At 41.6% G+C, this 18,407-nt stretch overlaps 1 protein-coding gene across 2 annotated transcripts in view; it reads left to right on the top strand.

Annotated features, from left to right (window-relative positions):
* patj (PATJ crumbs cell polarity complex component) overlaps positions 1 to 18,407 on the top strand; it is a 91,063-nt gene that overhangs the window by 41,005 nt on the left and 31,651 nt on the right. For both annotated transcript variants that reach the window (XM_026346492.1, XM_026346493.1), the window contains exons 26-29: positions 48 to 225; positions 445 to 555; positions 1,239 to 1,298; positions 1,627 to 1,726. In XM_026346492.1, coding sequence (XP_026202277.1) covers positions 48 to 225; positions 445 to 555; positions 1,239 to 1,298; positions 1,627 to 1,726 — 449 coding nt within the window. The remainder of the gene's footprint in view (positions 1 to 47; positions 226 to 444; positions 556 to 1,238; positions 1,299 to 1,626; positions 1,727 to 18,407) is intronic.

Below are 18,407 nucleotides of genomic sequence, written 5' to 3'. Positions count from 1 at the left end.
AACGTATGTCTGTCTCTTAGTGGTTAACTGTGTCTTTCTACCTGCAGGGTGGAGGTGTGGGCTGAGGAGGGTCAGTCTCTGGGTCTGAGCATCGTGGGAGGTCGTCACGTGATCAAGCGCCTGAGGAACGGAGAGGAACTGAAGGGAATCTTCATCAAGCAGGTTTTACCAAACAGTCCTGCCGACAAAACACAGTGTCTGAAAACTGGAGACAAGATCCTGGAGGTAGGACTGGGTCTGTTACCTGGGTCTCTGTATAAACTCACTCATACAAGTAGCGTCTTTAGTGTGAGGAAGTTCTTCATGGACAAATGCATTTAGTGTTTTAGTGAACTCACCTTTATCCACGATTTTCACACTGTAGTAAAACAGTGGATTTTAAAACTGCTGAAGTCTTTATGACTGTTAGAGGATCAGTTGTCTGACTTTGTTTTGTGTGTGTAGGTGTCAGGTGTTGACCTACGAGCTGCCAATCATGAGGAGGCAGTCAATGCCATTAAATCAGCTCCAAGCCCTGTCGTCTTTATCGTCCAGGGCCTGTCGGCTACTCCACGGGTACTACCACACACTAAAGCCAATTCAGACTGGAATAGGCAGGAAACAAAGAAAAAAAGAAGAACTCCTGATGGGAGGAGTGCAGAGCTGCAAGATACTGTGTGAACAGTCATGAAACACATGTTGATTCACACATAATCCAGTGATAGTTTTTGTATCCAGTTGTCTATTGGTTCACCATGAACAGGAGCTGCTAAAACAAACTGAGCTACTTTTAATGAGAACAGTCTGACAAAATGGAAACAGGTACATGATAAAAATAACACAGTGCTCACTGTATCTGAATGCATGATACACATCATCATATTGGTTTCCAAATAGACCTACATGTACAGGATGTTGGTGTTGGAATGTTTCCACCTATGACTTTAACAAAAACATTTTTCAGTTTCACCCTGAACTGATAAAATGCAGCAGAAGAAAAACTCAGACACTTTAAAATACTAATGATAATGTCAGAAGGAGCAGCCACTTCACAGTAAAACGGGGTCAATGTGGCTGGGATTATTACTGAAAGGGGGGTGAAAGGTGATGGGAATCAAATCACTGACAAGACCAGTAATGTTAAAGTTACCCCCATCTTCTTTATCCAGTGTGAGTGGTACACAGTGGTACATGAACACTGAGTAAACATGTGTCAGATGTGAATAAGTAAAAACTCTGTGTGTGTTTTTGTGTTTCAGCCTCTGTCTGTCACAGCTTCCAGCTACAGCAAACACAAAGCAAAGAGGGCAGAGTCTCCGGTAAGAACAGGAACCGCCTCAGGAACCACAGTGCTCACTCCCTTCTCCTGTGTAACTGTACACAGACAGTCCAGCAGAGAGCAGCACAGCCACAGCACATCAGACTGAAGGTTTAGTCTGGACAGGAAATAGAAAATGAAATGAATTGAATGAATTTAGCACCATTATCTGAGATTTCATAGGAAATAATTACAAATATTCACTGAACTTTTGCTGCTGCTGATACTCCACAGACACTAAAGACCAACAGATAAAGCTGCAGCTTCAAATATTCTGAAATGTTGAACACTGTATTCATGTGTTTTTATTTTGTTTCTCTTCTTCATAGAAATCAGGAGTAACCCCACCTGCTGCAAGGCAGCCCCCACCCTACAGACCTCCCAGCCAATCGCAGCATGAGCTGAACTCGGACATGGAGAAGGTCAAAGGTCAGAACACACGCAAGCCAGTAACACTCCAGTAACAGTCTTCAGATCAGAAGAAACATGTAAATCTACAACAAAGTACCTTTATCAGAACTACTGTTGCAGTACATGAAGTAAAGTTGATTTTACAGAAGGTGGTTAATGTTGGTCCAGATGCAGGAAACATCTGCTCAGCTGAGACACAGACCAGCCGTAGAAGTACTAGCAGTACAAAAGTACTCCACTAAGAACACAATGTGTTATTTATTTTTTTTTTTTTGAATTACAAACAGTAAATAAATAGAATTTATAACTCTTAATGTTATGACACCTGCTTCATCCTCAGTAACAGTTACAACAGCGTTTATTACTTCAATAGGTTTTTTTTATTAAGAATGCAACTAGTTACTAAAGCTGTCAAATACACGTAGCTAAGTAACAAAGCAGAACTACTCCAGGAAAGTACAAGTACCACTAAATCAGACGTGGGTACCTACAGTAGTTCTCTCTGTGTAAAGTAGGGGCTCCAATAAGACCAGCTCTGTGATGTGCATCTTTAAAACACAGTGTGGCTGAGAAGTAAAGCTCCCTGCAGCCTGTAGGTGACGCTAACACACATCTTACTGTGATGTCATGTGGACGAAGGAGCAGCTGATGGACTCTACTACCTTTTATAAAATGTTTTCATTTTTTAACTTATTCAGTCTATTCATCAGTTTTATCTGCTGCTAATTTACATACACAGGAAACCCCCAACCTGTTTTATCCTGACTCTCTCAATACCAATCAGGTGTTTAGGTTTACCTTAATGACACTAATAAATAAATTAATATACGCTGCAGGGCAACCAAAGATCTTATTCACACCACCAGTATTGAGGCCTGTGACTCTTCTTTGGGTCCATGAGTACAACTCTGAGCTTTTTGGCTGTTTGTTGTTTTGTGGTTCTTTGAGAAATTCAACATTATCTTTTCTTCCTGTGTGTTTGTTGGCTCTGACAACTTCACACAGACTGACTGTGACCATCTGCTGTGTTGGTTACTAAACACACACACAGCTGTGTGTGTGTTTAGTGCAGTCAGTGACTCCTAACCTCGCTCACTCACTCTTTAGCTGCTTTTAGTCCTGAAAACTCAGCTGTGACGTTCAAGTGATGGAGTCCTGAGGTCGTGTGAAACCTCTCTTTATACTGGACCAGTTCATATTTCTCTAATTCAGCTTTTTGAACTTGACATGACTCATTCAAGAGAGCAACAAACTGGAAGAGGTGAAGTCAGGATACAGACAGGAGTATAGTATAGTAGTCCAGTATTAGGACATGCAGGTACACACAGGTCCAGAGTAAAGCTAGATAGCGGTCCAGGGACACAGGGTATACTGTGGTAGAGAGGGAGCTGGAAAACAGGTGTGTGGGTAGGTAGGGCTGGTCTGACAACAAGGAATAGCAAACAGGTGTGGAAACATCAAATGTCATTCAGAGCCGTTATCAGCTCTTTAATATCTCATTTTATTTTAGTTCATCAAAGTTTACTTCAGATAATCTCAGAGTATCTTTGTGTATGCCACAGTACCTCACAGTGCTCAGTGTATTCTTATTTTAGCTATTTCTTCTTTACTTAAATCTGAGTCGTAAAGTCCCGCTGTCGTCTTTCAGATTCATCTCAGTTCTCAGTGTGTCTTCGTATCTACCTCAGTATCGTGGTCACTTATTAATTTCACTTTACTGAAATATACTTCAGTATACTTTAGTTTACCTGTTCTACTACTTAATAAAAGTAAACTGTGCAGATGCAGACAGGAAACATGGGAAGAGAGAGCGTGTATCTCGGCAGACGGGCCACGAGTGCAGCAGTGTGTTAATGTTTGTGTTTCTGTCTTTGCAGGCCTTGTTTGAACCAGTCCCTCCGCCCCGTCTGTAGACCTGTTACAGCACAGGCTGGAGGACGTCTGTTTATTATCTTGTCCTTTTCCTTCGGACTGTCTTTGGGCTCTCCTTCTCGGGTTCTCTCTGCCTCCCTCTGGCTCTGGGTGCGTTTGGTTTTGTGCGTCTGAAGCGGGCGGACGGGGCTGTGAGGGTTTCATGTTTTATTTTTCCTGGCTGCTGGTTGGACGGTTTAGCAGTTTGAGGTGGGGGGGGGGGGGGGGGGGCTGATTTGCTGCTGGTGTTATTGGGATCTCGTGCTGTTGAGCTGGAATCTATTGTAACGCTGTTGTTAATCTAATCTGAGCTGGATTTATAAATCACATCTCTCCTGTAAAAACCACAGAGCTTAACATTTCCCAACAGTCTGATTTTATGCATTGAGATGTATTCTGATCTGCATCTATATGTATTTATTTAATTTTTTAGTTTTATCACTAGCGCTGTTTAAATGCACAGTTACCACTTGAATGTCTCATGTAGCAAAAAGAGAGAGTCTGTGTTTCAATGACATGTACTGGTCAGAATTGTACTTTAGGAGTTCGATCACATCAAATTATTTTATAATCAAGGTCATTTGTACTTTAGACTAAAGAGCAGAGAGTTAGGTCGGCTCCTGACGTTATTAGAAAGCACAGAATCTGTGTTTGTCACCGTGAACCAACTAACCAACCTACCACAGACACTAAACTGTCCAAGAAATCCCAAATAATGGTCTAAAAGTTCCTGCGTTGTAATATAATGTTTAATCTTTGTCTGAATTTAGATGTTTTAATATTGAAATAAAGATTAAATTACTAAATGTGATGCCTTTAGTGTCCAGTCAGAGCTGTAGCTGAAGTTTATTGATGAGTGTAACTGCAGCTAATCTGCAGTGAAGATGAAAACTTAAAAGCAGCATCACCTAATGTCTCCTGAAGATTTAGAATTGAGTGGAGCTGCTGAGGCTCAGTCATTTTCAGGTTTATAAGCTAAACAAGTCAAAGACCCTGCTGAACTGCTGCTTGTCCGCAGCTTTTCATTAAGTGTGTTTAGAGTTTAACACGGATAATTTGACTGAATCACATCTGATGAAACACCTGCCAGACATATGCTTGGCATTGTGAGCAGCGAGCATCTGTTTGAAGAAAACTGCATGTTTCCAACTTGTTGTTTTCTTCCAGCAGAACAGCATTTATGAAGTCAAGTACAGTTTCTTTGGCAAGCGCCTGCTCTCTGTTTGGTCTCGGGGCTTTTTCCTCTGAAGTCTCATAAGAGTTTGACACAAATACAATAAAGCATGTGGTACATGAGGAGGGAACGGAAGCGCTCATTTCTCTGCTGGTGATAAATTAGTTTTGGTGACGGTGCTGCTCGTCTCTCAGGCCTCCCTGCTGTCTCTCCTTCTCCTTGCCTTGTGTTTTATTTGTGTGCCCTGTGAAAATTATACTGGCTGCTGCAGCAACAATAATAAATGATTCAATTTGATTAGAAATACAGTTTCAGGTTGTCTTTCTCAGAGCAGTAAAGGAAATCTCCAACGCCTCTCCAGTCTGTAAATGCTGCTCAACATCTGTTTAATGAAATTTACTAAAATAATAATGATCCATAAATCACGTTTTGTGTCGACCAAACTGCTTGTAAATGACGTAATGCACTGTGGCAATATCTTCCATGGCCTGTGTCAATGTAAGACAGGAAAAAAACATTACTGATCATGAACTGGATGTAAATAAAGTTTCATGCAGCAGGTAGAGGACACAGAGGTTGGTAACAAGGAGACTGTGTGACGTCTCCTAAAGTGTGTGTGTGTGTGTTATTTTCTTAAGGAGCTGCAGTGTATGTTGTGTGCAGGTGGCTTTGCTCTACTGCTCACACACTGACGGCTGATTGACAGCTCAGTGAGGAGAAGAAGAGGCCCAGAGAGATGTTTTTAAAGGTTAAAGGAAGATGAAGAGGGTGAATAAGTAAAAATGGAAACCACACAAGAGCTCTAGAGACTTGACAGGGTGTGTGTGTGCGTGTGTGTGTGTGTTAGACATATCTCACTAAAGACCAATTCATGTTTCCATGTAGTCTGTGTTATTCTGTCTGATGATGATTTAGATCATCGTGCTGCTCAAAATGCAAACTTGACGATTTAGTGGAGACGACTTTTGATTTGAATTTGGCTTTCACAGCACAGACTAGTGTCCGTGTGACAATAACCAACACACTGTACATGAACCTCCACCACCTTCACCACCCTGGTCTCATTCATGTGTCCCAGAGGAAGAACCCTTTTATACTGAACAAATGAATTATGTTAATTCATGTGATTATTTTATTTTAGATAGGACAGATTTTAGTGAGGATAAGGAGTGTAACATGCTGTCAAGATATAAACCAGACTTGAACCTGGGACGCTGCGGTAACGCGGCTGTAACCATGTAGTTCCACTCTGATTAAATATATCACGTCCAGTATGTGTTTAATATTGAGTTCTCCGTTGTGTCATAAATGATTCTAGTACAGATTTATCTGCAGAACAGCATCAGTATGCTGATCAGCACCGTACACACACACACACACAGTTTATTATCCAGTAGACGATCTGTTATTGGAGCTGTTTCTGTTCCTCTGCCTTGCTGCACAGTCCTTGACCTGATTGGTGTGGCCCTCTTCAGGCGTCACCACACACACAGAGACGCACTGTGACAGAGAGTCCTGTATCCACACGGCTACTGATCACGTGTTGTGATTTTAGGGTTGTGGGTGTGAATCCCAGACTAATGACCTTTGACCCTCGAGCTGTTGCAGGACAGCTGCTCAGTGGCAGCAGTAAAGTCAAACTGTGGCCTGCTTATTATTCTGCTAAGACGTGCACACACACTCCCTTTTGAACGTTATTACATCAGCCCCAGGTGTTACAGCTGTCCTTGAGAGCAGGATGAATCCCTCCTCCTGCTCTCTCTCCCTCTGTGGCCTTGTTTTCTGGAGTTTGTACTGCTCTTGTTTCTGTGCCATTCTCAGTTCCCTTGGGAGCCTGGTTCAGGCTGCTTATCAGTCTGATAATGGCCCGGCTCCACAGTCGTGGACAGTTTCTGGTTTAACCCTGTGCATTAGAAGGCAGCAGGACAGTATCTGGGATAACATGCCATCATGTCAGAGCTTTTAGCCACGCTAGGGTCAGAGCTCTGCACAGGACGATGTCCATCATCATCAGCAGCTTCTGATGGATGGTTGTGAAGCTTTGGAGAGATATTCATGGGCCACAGAGGATAAATCCTGCTACAGTTTTACATATTCAGTCAAGTGTATTGTTGCAGATTTGAAATTCTGCTGCACATTAATGTGAAAATCGAATTGTCAGCAGTAAACTGACTCTGCTCTGTTCCCCTGGACTGTAGCTGAACGGCGCCACAGGATATTTGCGAAGTTGAGCCTCGTTGAGTTGTATGTGTGACGCCCTGTGATGCTCTCAGAATAGATAAATCACGAGGTTGTTAACCTATATTTCTGGAGTGTCTGTTATGTTTGAAGCTTAAATTAGTGTCGTCTTATCTTTTTATAGATGCATTCTATTCTCTTTGGTGTCCGGCCAGTTAACTTGAACTGCTGTCAGAATATAAATCTATACTCACAGTCATTATGATGTTAATTAAATCAGATGAAACTTGATTAAGTCTGTGGGGAAACTGGCTCGTTACAGCAGCAGTCAGTCACAGGAATCAGCAGCAGGAGAAATATAGAATCTAAATAGGAAGTGAGCACAAACATGAGTTTCAGCACAACAAGCTAATTTAAGGTCAAAGTTACTTTATTTCATTCTGGAGAGATTAATTTGGATCATGAAAAAAACATCACATCCATGTCAATAAAATATCAACTTGACAAAGTCTGTGTGGTAAATATAACCATTTAATGTATTATATCAAAATGTATTATATCTTAAAGAAGAGACTGAATTACGTAATGATCCGATTTCCCAGGAGGAGGCCTGACTCCAGCTGTGTAGCAGCACGCAGAGATCATCCAATAAACAGTGATTAAAATCCCCTTTTGTAAATGCCAGTGGACACAGTCTGTAATTTGATTAGTGCTCTAATGCTAGTTATTCACATACAGAGCCTATAAAAAGTATTCACCCCCTTGGATGTTTCATCCTTTTATTGACATTATAAATCAGTCATAGTCAATAAAAGTTGGTGACTTTGATAAAAGAATTTCAGAAAAAAACCTCATTAATGTGAATGTGAAACAGGTTTCAAGTAATGTCAATTAAATAAAAAAAAAAAAAAAGGTGAAATCAGTGTTTACATTATTTACCCCCTCTAATATGACTGAACCAATCCAACAGAGGTCCAGATATCAGGTGCTAGTAGTCCCACAATTAGTGAAATGAGGATCACCTGAGTGCAATGAATGCATGTCAAGTGATTGCAGTAGACACTCCAGTCACTGCTTAATAAGTATTCCCGGCTACCATTACACCATGAAGACAAAACAACACTCCCAGCAACTCAGAGAACAGCTCATTGAAAAGCATAAGTCAGGGGATGGATACAAAAAAAAAATCTCCAAGACACTGAACATCCCCCTGGAGTTCAGTGAAATCCATCATCAAGAAATGATCAGAATATGGCACATGTCTAAATCTGCCTAGAACAGGCCGTCGACACAAACTGAGTGACCGAGCAAGAAGGAGACTAGTGAGAGAGGCCACTAACACACCGATGACTACTCTGAGGGAGTTACAAGCTTCAGCAACTGAGATAGGAGAGACTGTACATACAACTGTTGGCCTGGTTCTTCACCAGTCAAAGCTCTAGAGGAGAGTGGCAAGGGAAAAGACACTGTTGAAGAAAACTCATGGTAAATCAAGACTTGAGTTGTAGACATGTGAAAGACTCCATGGTCCAGTGGGAGAGGGTTCTTTGGCCTGATGAGACGTAAATGGTGCTTTTTGTCTATCAGACAAGATGCTATGTTTGGAGCACACCAAACACTGCACATCACCACAAACACGCCATCCCCACTGTGAAACACGGTGGTGGCAGCATCATGCTGTGGGGATGCTTCTCAGCAGCCGGCCCTGGAAGGCTTGTTAAGGTAGAGGGTAAGATAAATGTGCCAAAATATAAGACAATCCTGGAGGACAATCTTATTCAGTCTACAAGACAACTACGGCTAGGGAGAAGATTTGTTTTCCAGCACGACAATGACCCAAGCATACAGCGGAAGATACACAGAAATGGTTTACTGACCACAAGGTAAATGTTCTGGAGTGGCTGAGTCAAAGCCCAGACCTCAATCCAATAGAGAATTTATGGATGGACTTGAAAAGGGCTGTTCACACCTGATACCCACGCAACCTGACAGAGCTTGAGCAGTTTCACAAAGAAAAATGTCTAAAATTCCAGTGTCCAGATGTGGAATTGAGACTCCATGCTGTGACTGCTGCCAAAGGGGCATCTACAGTGGGAAGAAAAACTGTGTGAACTTTTTGGAATTTCATGGTTTTCTGCATTAATTTGTCATAAAATGTGCTCTGATCTTCATCTAAGTCACAACAGTAGAAAAACACAGTCTGCTTAAAATAATAGTTCACAAACATTATATGTTTTCATGTTTTTATTGAACAGAACATGTAAACATTCACAGTGCAGGGTGGAATGAGTTTGTGAACCTTTGGACTTGATAACTGCTTGACCCTTCTTTGGCTTTAGTACAATGGCAAGTTTTTCTTGCCATTGTACTAAATACTGACCTGAAGGGGGTGAATAATAATAATGAATTAATATTTTTATTTAATTGACATTACTTTGTAGAAACCTGTTTTCACTTTGACATTAATGAGGTATTTGTCTGAAATTTCCTTTGTCAAAATCATCAACTTTTATTGACCATGACTGATTTATAATGTCAATAAGAGGATTAAACATCTAAGGGGGTGAATAGTTTTTATAGGCACTGTACCCCACACACAGAAATATGTTTCAGGGTCTGATGTCCCTCCCTCACAGCAAAGTTACTGCACTAGCTGTCTTTAATATTAGCACAAATGTTCCTGCTCATAGTTACCAGAGTTTATCATCCAGATTGTTTTGAGGGTTGTGGAATAACTCTTTGCTGGATAATTTGATGACCTTCTCCGGGAGCTGCTGTGACCTGCAGACAGCACAACACTGTATGTTCATCATAGAGACCAACTGATGGTTACTCTGATCAATGCATGCTAATACTACAGTACCAATAGCAGAGACTGTTCTATCAAATACATCTGTAGCAGCAAATATTCACCAGTACATACTGTGTGTCTCAGCAGGCACTGTTTGCTACTTAAGCTCAGTTGATATTCACCATTTTATCTGTTTTGGCGACTGTTGAAATTGGTGCAGTTTCATCAGGCGCCTGCCTCGGTACATGTGGGCACACTTACACTACATGATCGATCTGTGAGAGGTTCAGGACTAATTACTTTCTATATATGGACACTAAGGTTGGTCACCTGAAACATCAAGACAGGGTTGTTAATTGGCTTCAAGAACAATTTCATGTACAATGTGTTTCCAAACTACCTTAAACCATGATTGGTATTTTCAAACTGTAATTTCTTGTTACTGATTGTCCTACATACATGCACTAATGTAATTATATCTACATTATCTAATGTAATTATATCTGACAATGCTCTAATATTAACCCCAGTTTTTCTGTTTTATATTGAATTTAATTGCAGTCAAGATGTACACAGCTGTTAGGATTCTGTAAACCTAACATATACTGAAATACTTATTTATCAAATAGTTATCAAAATATGTTTTATTCAAAACTGAATTTTACAATTCACCTTAGTCTTCAGTCCTGCTTCTTTCAGCTAAGAACCATGATGTGAATCCTTGAAAGTCAATGTGTGGAGACAATATTAAAAGATTACAGTAAAATAAAGCGGCAAAAGAAACTCGAGCAGTGAGATTTTTCCTCTTGTTGACCCTCAGTAATTACTGCGACGTCTTAACATGAAAACGCTGATGACTGAAGTTTAAATGAGGCATCATTAAATATCTGAGTTTAACATCACAACCAGATTAATTAGCATTTTCTTCATCAGACTCTTCTGTGATTAGACACAACAAACACACACACACAAACACACACACACACAGAGACTGTGGCTTCTCCGGCATGATACAGTTTCTACCACCTTCCCTCATGTCAGCCTTCCTCCTCTTCGTCTTCCTCTCTGCAGTTTATCACTGTTGGTGAGCTGCAGGTTCCAGCTTCTGCTCTGAAAATGAATTTACTCCCAGTCCCTCGCCTGCCTTACTCTTTACATTTAAATTTTTAGAATGTCATATACTGCTCATTTCACCCACTCTCTTATCTTCAGAGCCTCTAAGGTCAACAGCAGGAAAATCTTTGTAACTAGTTATTATGTGGAGTTGAGAATAATTAATCTGGGGCGCCATTTTTGTTTTTGTGGTTGTTTTTACTGTTGCAGGAATTTCAGTAAAAGTAACTGTTCTGCTCATTTCTTTCACCGCTGTTTGTAATACCCAAAGAAGTCACACAGTGGTGAAGAAGCTCAGCGCGGTGCAATAGAGAATCCTCCCCCAGCTAGAGTTTCAGCAGAGTAGCTTCGATACACAAGCATAAACACTGTGTCTCTCTGTGTAGTGTAACCTACAGCCTCTGCATATGGTCAGTGCGGAAGCATTAATCAAGCTTTAGTCGTGTCTGTAATGTCTTTAATGTCTGTGAAACAGAAAATGTGATTAAAACGTTTGATAAGCAATGAACAGGTAACACTGTTAAATCAGGGAAAACACACGTGCAAGTTCAACATCTGCAGTAATTCAACAACCTGGCAGCTGCAGTTGAGTCTTCGCTCCATCAAAGGTGGTTTTTGTTTCACAGACGTGTAAAACAATCAAACCGGTGAATAATCTTTGTTTTTATTTTTATCTGACTCTGTCCATCACACAATGATTCAGTCTTTTTTATTTTAGCCTGGCACATTAGCTATATTTGGAAAATTAGGATGAGTAGAAGAGGTTTTATTTAGCTTGTACCTGTGCTGTGGGACAGCTTCTTATTTTGTTCGAAACACCTTAAACGGCAGGTTCTTTTTATTTTTTTCTTCAGTTTAAGGTTCAGTGACACATTTTCTATTTACGACAGTTGTTTCTCCTCAGCAGGAGTCGAGAGACTCGTCACAGACGCAGCAGCTAGCGTCACTATTGCTGACAGATACTAACAATTGTTTGTACCTTCGGCTGAATGGAGAAACTTCCTCTGCCTGCTCAAGCAAAAACTCTAAATTTAAATATAAGTAATGCTGAGCTGTTTTCCCAGGAGCAGCTGCTGATTGTAGCAAGATACAAGTCTGCAGATTAGAGTCCAGATTAAATCTGATGGTTTTTATTATAATAATGGAAGAAAGTAAAAGAGAAGCAGAAGGTAAAAAAAAAGGAAATCACATTTAGGAGGATCATGATGGATGTCAGCTGACACTGGGATTGCTGTTCACTTTCATTTTAAAGGTCCAGTAATGTTCCTTTTTCATAACAGACCTATTACCAGAAGAGAACATTGATTATTGGGCCATTCCATCAAAGTCGTCATTTATCACGAAGGATTTATAGACAATATTTGTGCATCAGCGCCACTGCTGTTCTACTCAAGCACTGTTTTGAGCCACTTTTCCTATTAAACATTTACATTTAGTCATTTATCTGACGCTTTTATCCAAAGCAACTTACAAGTGAGGTCCATGGTACAAAGGCAGGGTCAGTGTAAGGAGGTTTAACAAGCCAAGGTCCGTACTGGAGGTGGGTCACAGGAGAGTAGAACAGAGCTGTTCGCTGCTCTCTGCCTCAGTATCACAGCTGCTGACGCAAATACTCACTCACTCACTCGTTTTCTGGATGTTGGAGCGAAGCTGAAACTGAGACACACACACACACACACACACACACTCCATGATTCAAACCATGGAGGGCAGCGATGTTACCACTACACTCCAGTCGATCAACTGTTTTCTTCTAATTTTTACTTACTTCTGTACATTTCAGAGGAAATCTTGGATGTCTGACAAAAACAATTAAGAATTTTTAACTTTTGCGTAAAGAAGTAATAACGTCTTCTAATATAAAATGTCAGGAGGTGAAAGATGTTTCAGACGTCCTTGATAAGGTGGAGTGAGTATCCAGGAGGCTGTGGCGATTGCATGCGTCTCTTAGTGGGTTTAAAGGCATATTTGTGGCTGGTCCATAAATCTTTGATGCATTTTTTTAAGGTATTCTGTTATTAATTATGAAGTTGGAGGAAGCTGTTCTCCATCGATTCAAATATTAATTGTAGAGATGGCAGATATATTTTTCTAAATCATAAATTACTTTTAGGTTTTGGTTTCAACCTCTCCACACTGATGATCAGTAGTAATTTGGGTTCGAAGTTGTTGCTCAAGAACAGAAGTGGATTGAGGGAGCTGGGGATTGAACCACCAACTCTACTATTAGTGTATAAATCATTCTACCTGCTTATTTGGAACTATTTTCCCCTGGTTGAGGACTTGTAGCTGGGGATTTCATTTAGCTTCTATTAAGTTTTAGTTGTTGTCAGCCTGTGAGTTTCACACTACTGGACTCTGCTTAACTCACTGCAGCAGCTGCTCCAAATTAAATGGAACAATCCATCTGAATAGAGACTTCAGTTCAGAAGCTGCTCTGCAGACTGGTCTGGCTGCCGCCTGCTACTGGAAACCAGTTCAGCACAGACCAGCTTGCACTCAGTCCCCTGTCCCAGGCGGCAGCAGGAGATTATGCAGAGAGCTGTATGTGAGTAAATGGTCGTAATCAAAGCTGCTCTCTCTCAGACTCTGTGATGCTGTGGTTGTGTTTGATTTGTGAGCCATGTCGGGCAGACGGGAGGTGCTGGTCTGAATGATGATGAGGGAACGTTATAACCTATAATTCACACAGACATTTATGTTTTATCGTGTGTGTGTGTGTGTTGGATCAATAAGCTATCATAACAGTTGGCTGGCTGCATCAGCTCCCCATGGACTGTTGGAACACAACACACAGCTCAGAATGAATGCATGACTCTGTGTGTGTGTGTGTGTGTGTGTGTGTGTGTGTGTGTGTGTGTGTGTGTGTGTGTGTGTGTGTGTGTGTGTGTGTGTGTGTGTGTGTGTGCCTGCTGCTGCTGTTGATGCAGATTAGTCTCCATTTATTTTTCCTGTCCTCATCTATCCTACAGCCTTCCTCTTTGATTGCTGCAACACGCACACAGCCATCATGTCTGTATTGAGTGGATCATTTATAGTGTGCTCAATATGCAAATCTTCAAAGCAATGATTCTTAAAGCTGGGAGCCAGAGACTAACAGGAGCTCCACTGGAACCTGTGAAGGTTCCAGTGAAATCTGAGGAAGAGGTCCTTGCTGTCTTTATGGATGGTTAACAGTGCTTTAAACACTGTTGAGGAGGTTTAAAGGAGGACGGGCAGTGTGATGAGGATGCTGAAATCGTGACTGAAGGGGTTCTACGTTGTCCTGAAGGAGGTTCGAGAGATAACTGAGGATGCTGAAGGTTTTTAAAAAGCATCCACGGGAAGAGACTCAAGTCTGGGAGAACTCAGACGCGCCTGAGAAGATGTGTCTTAAGAGGAATCTCACATCAAGAGATTTGGTTTGTTTGTACCAGACATCTTTGAGGGTTAGGGCTAACCCTAGCCCTAACCCTAAGGATGTTGGGGATATGTCCTCAGAGAGCTTCCGGTTCTCTCTCTGTATCTGTAGCAGGGTGACAGGGATTCACAAGAAGATCTTAAAGCAGCATTTAAAGGAATCTGCAGCTCATTTTATAAAGATTAATGAGGGATGATCAAGTTATTAATCAGTGTTTTTGATGTCCCTGGACACAGTAAGGTGGTTCCCAACCTCTCTGAGAACCTGTAGATAGATCCAGATACGTCTGAGGCAATTAAAGGAATTACGTAAAGAGGTTCTGGACCTGATGTTCCCAAGATTACTGCCAAGGTCAGAGGGTTTTGGTTCAGACTCAGAGGTGAAAATAAATTTGTTGGATCTATTTTTCTTTGCAATGCTGAAATGAATCTGTAAGTTTCCATTCCAGGAGGAGGGCTGCGTCGAGCGAGGAGGAAAATAGATTTCAATGGAGTAAAAAAGATGGATGAGAGGAAAGAAGGCAAGGCTGAGCAGCGGGAGGGGGGAGGGAGGAAGAGATGATGATGATGATGATGATGAGAGGGGTAAAGATGACAGCGAGAGAGAGAGCTGGGGTGGGTGGGTGGGGGGGGGGGAGGGGGGAGATCGAGGCTGGAGAGTAGAACAGAGCTGTTCGCTGCTCTCTGCCTCAGTATCACAGCTGCTGACGCAAATACTCACATCTCGTTTTCTGGATGTCGGAGCGAAGCTGAAACTGAGACACACACACACACACACACACACACACACACTCAGTGCCACATGTGGATTTATCTTGTTGTGTGAAGACTGAAGTATGGACGATGTTGCCGCCAGGTTTGTACATTCTCTCACTCTTTGTGTGTGTTTGTTTGTATACATGTTACACACACACACACACTCACACACAGACGGCTTCAGGTTGACACTGAGTTATGGGACGTCTGATTTTGTGTGTGTGTTTCCACTGTGGTCCTGTCAATATAGACGGTGGAAGTCACCTTTAACCTGTCTCCATGTCTGGTTCTTATGTCTGCATGTCTGACCACACACACACACACACACACACACATACTCTCTCTCACTCTAACCTAAATCCTAAAAACAAGTCTAAACCCTCAGACAGACATTTGGAGCTGTGAGGACCAGACAGAATGTCCTCACAAGTATCAAACAGTGTAACACAACCACAGAAGGAGACGCACAGAAACAGGTTGGTGCAGACATCGGGCTTATGCAGCATCATTCACGTGCAGTAAGACAACAAACAGCAACATGACGTGTGTGTGTGTGTCTGATGATGACTAGTGCTCCCCAGGTGACGCTGCATCACTCATTCAGTCTCCAGACACAAACTGATGCAGATGTAAGACCAACACACAGCATCAAATTGAAATATTTCTTCTTTGCGTGAATAAAATGTGTAACATCACTCTGCAGCACTTGTTCTGTTCTGTGTGCTGCACAGAGTAGAACGACCTGTTTAGCTGTTACTGCATTATTCACATGTTTGGATAGATGGCCACCCTGGGGAAATCCCAGAATCCAGCCTGGGACAAACGGATATTGTTCTTTATTGAATATTTAACTTTGCTGTCTTAAAGGTCTTGACATCGACGGGCTAAACTTTGAAAGGTTGTGGCTAGTTCACGTGTCTGTAATAACAATGGGACATTTGAGCGTCCGAGGCTAGTTCACGTGTCGGCAGGGCAGTCGATAGTCTGGGGCCAGTTTACCTGTCGTTATTTTCTAAACAGCCTTCGTACAGGTGTGTCCAGACTGAAGTATCCGGCGTTGTTTATACTATTCCTCCCGACTTCTTCCTTTGCTGCCATCGTAGTTCCTGCAGCCAATAAATTTTACCTTTGATCACCTGACCAATGTCTAAATGGGCCACAGTACACTGGGGTTTACTGAAAGCTTTGTGCCTTCCAGTTAGAGGACATGTTACTGCTGGTCGCAACAACCTGCTGCACAAACAACACGTGGACTCATTTTTTAATGAGGACAATAAGTAATGTTTGTTCTGATGATACTGGACCTGCTCCAGTTTCTGTTTTTCTGCACAGAGACTTCAGTTTTGGTCCATTGGTGCTAACTATCCCAGCAGTGTGGGTAGCAGATTAAAGCCTCCTCCTCTGGGATTTTATGTGTGCACAGCAGCACACTGAGCTACTGTTGCATTGCAGTGACCTCCAGGAGCTACTGCAGCACTGCTACAGCGATGGAGGTAAACACAAATCAGTTCTGTTCAGCTTTATACTCACTTTTTTTAAGGGTGTGTGTGTGAATGGTTTAATCAAAGGCAGCGTAACTTTAATAACCAATAAGGTGGAACAGCTCAATGTAAGAGCAGGTTATTTGCCATCGTCTTGCATTCTTCATTTATTTCTTCTACTCCATTGATGCTAACCGTAAACCTGTGAAATAAATGCACAGTCCAAGGGCCCAGTTCAACATGAAGGTGAGAAATAACTGCACAAGAAAGAAATGTTAATGAAAAGCCCTAATTCAGGTGTAATAAAGTCATTTTATAAACCAGCGCCTGTTCTCTGAAATATCTGGATGTTCCATTACTGTCTGCATTAGGGTATTTATACAGATAGATTATATGAATACACAACAGAGTTGAATGGTTGGTGCTGCTGTTGTTTTATTTCTAGCAGCTTCTTCTCCTGTTTGAGTTCATACTTAAATCTTTCTATCAGGAGAGGAGACGACACACGGGTTGTGTCTGTTTATGTCCTGTTTCACCCTCCAGAGCACATTATTACTACTGCCAGCTACATGAGGAAACACATTCAGTGTCTGTTCCTGGTGTTTTATAAATGAAATCGGGTTTTCAGGTTTTATTGACTTACACAGCCCGTGTTATGAACCACACTCAGAAAAAACTCACCAAAAAACGTTGGAAGGAAAAAGATGTTACAGGGAGAAACTTCAGCTGACAGATGTTCCTGACACATTTTGTTTTCAGCGTCTTTCTTCAACTGTTCTCACGTTGAACGTCCTCAAACTGCTTTGAAACGAGGAAGAAATGTAAGAGGCAGAGTTGTTAGAGCATGTCGGCATTTTGAATTCTCCAACTAGAAGCTCTTCACTGTCCTTCAACCTTTTCAGCTTGAGTGGAACCTGTGCCAGTTGACCAAACGTTGGTGATGTAGTGATTCAAACGTCGAGGTTTTTATTACCCAAATGTGCATATCAGTAGGAGCTCCATTAGGAGGAATAAGGATGTTGTTGTGCTGCCAGAGGTTTTAGTGCAGTATCACATTTCAGATGTAGTTTGTCTCATTGCTCCTCTGGTTTTTAATGTATTTGAGTTTGCATGTTCCCCCCCATGTCTGCGTTTGTCCAACAACCGCTGTGAGAAGATAATAGCTGGACACGCATTAAATAAACACATCTCTCTGTGAGTTGGTCGTACAGTCAGACCACCTAACTCATATGTTTGACTGATGGCTGGATTTGTCCTTCTTTTCTTTAAATGAGTCTGTATGAGCAGATGGATATAGAACAGGTACGTGTACCGTTCCTCACAGTCCATCCAATATCTGAGATATTTCAGAGCCACCCTGTCGTCCACAGTGCCGGATGGCTGAGAATAAAATATTCCTCTCAAGTTCAGTGGAACCAAAATAGAACGGCTCCAAAAATGGAAGCAGTTGAGTAACAGAAGCTCTAAACTGTAGAACGATGAAGAACTGAAGCTTCCTTGTTATTGTTGTTCTCAGGATGAGATGAACAAAGCTTCTGTTTATTGGTGTGTGACCTTTAGTGTGTATGTGAATCTAATAAGCTTGTGTCACCTTGTTCCTCTGTACAGTGACATCGTCCGACTCACACACCTGCAGTGACGCTTGGTGTAAAACCACGTTAAACTGTAACTCTGCATACGGTTAATGTTGGATGTTGAAGGTTAAAGGTAATTCAAAAAAATTTTATTAATCCAAGAGGGAAATAGTTTTGACTTGTTACAGGTGTTCTCAACTCAGACAGAAAGAAAAGGAACCACAACCAGGAAAGATCCACGTCAACATTAATACAGAAAACTCGTAGATACGTAGAATATGTAAGATGGATGAAAATCGGTCAATAATCACAGTCCAGTCCA

Source organism: Anabas testudineus, chromosome 4 (genome assembly GCF_900324465.2).
Source record: "Anabas testudineus chromosome 4, fAnaTes1.2, whole genome shotgun sequence".
In the NCBI taxonomy this organism is placed as follows: Eukaryota; Metazoa; Chordata; class Actinopteri; order Anabantiformes; family Anabantidae; genus Anabas; species Anabas testudineus.
Note: the sequence above shows the minus strand (reverse complement) of the source record. Positions and strands in the feature narration are given on the sequence as shown.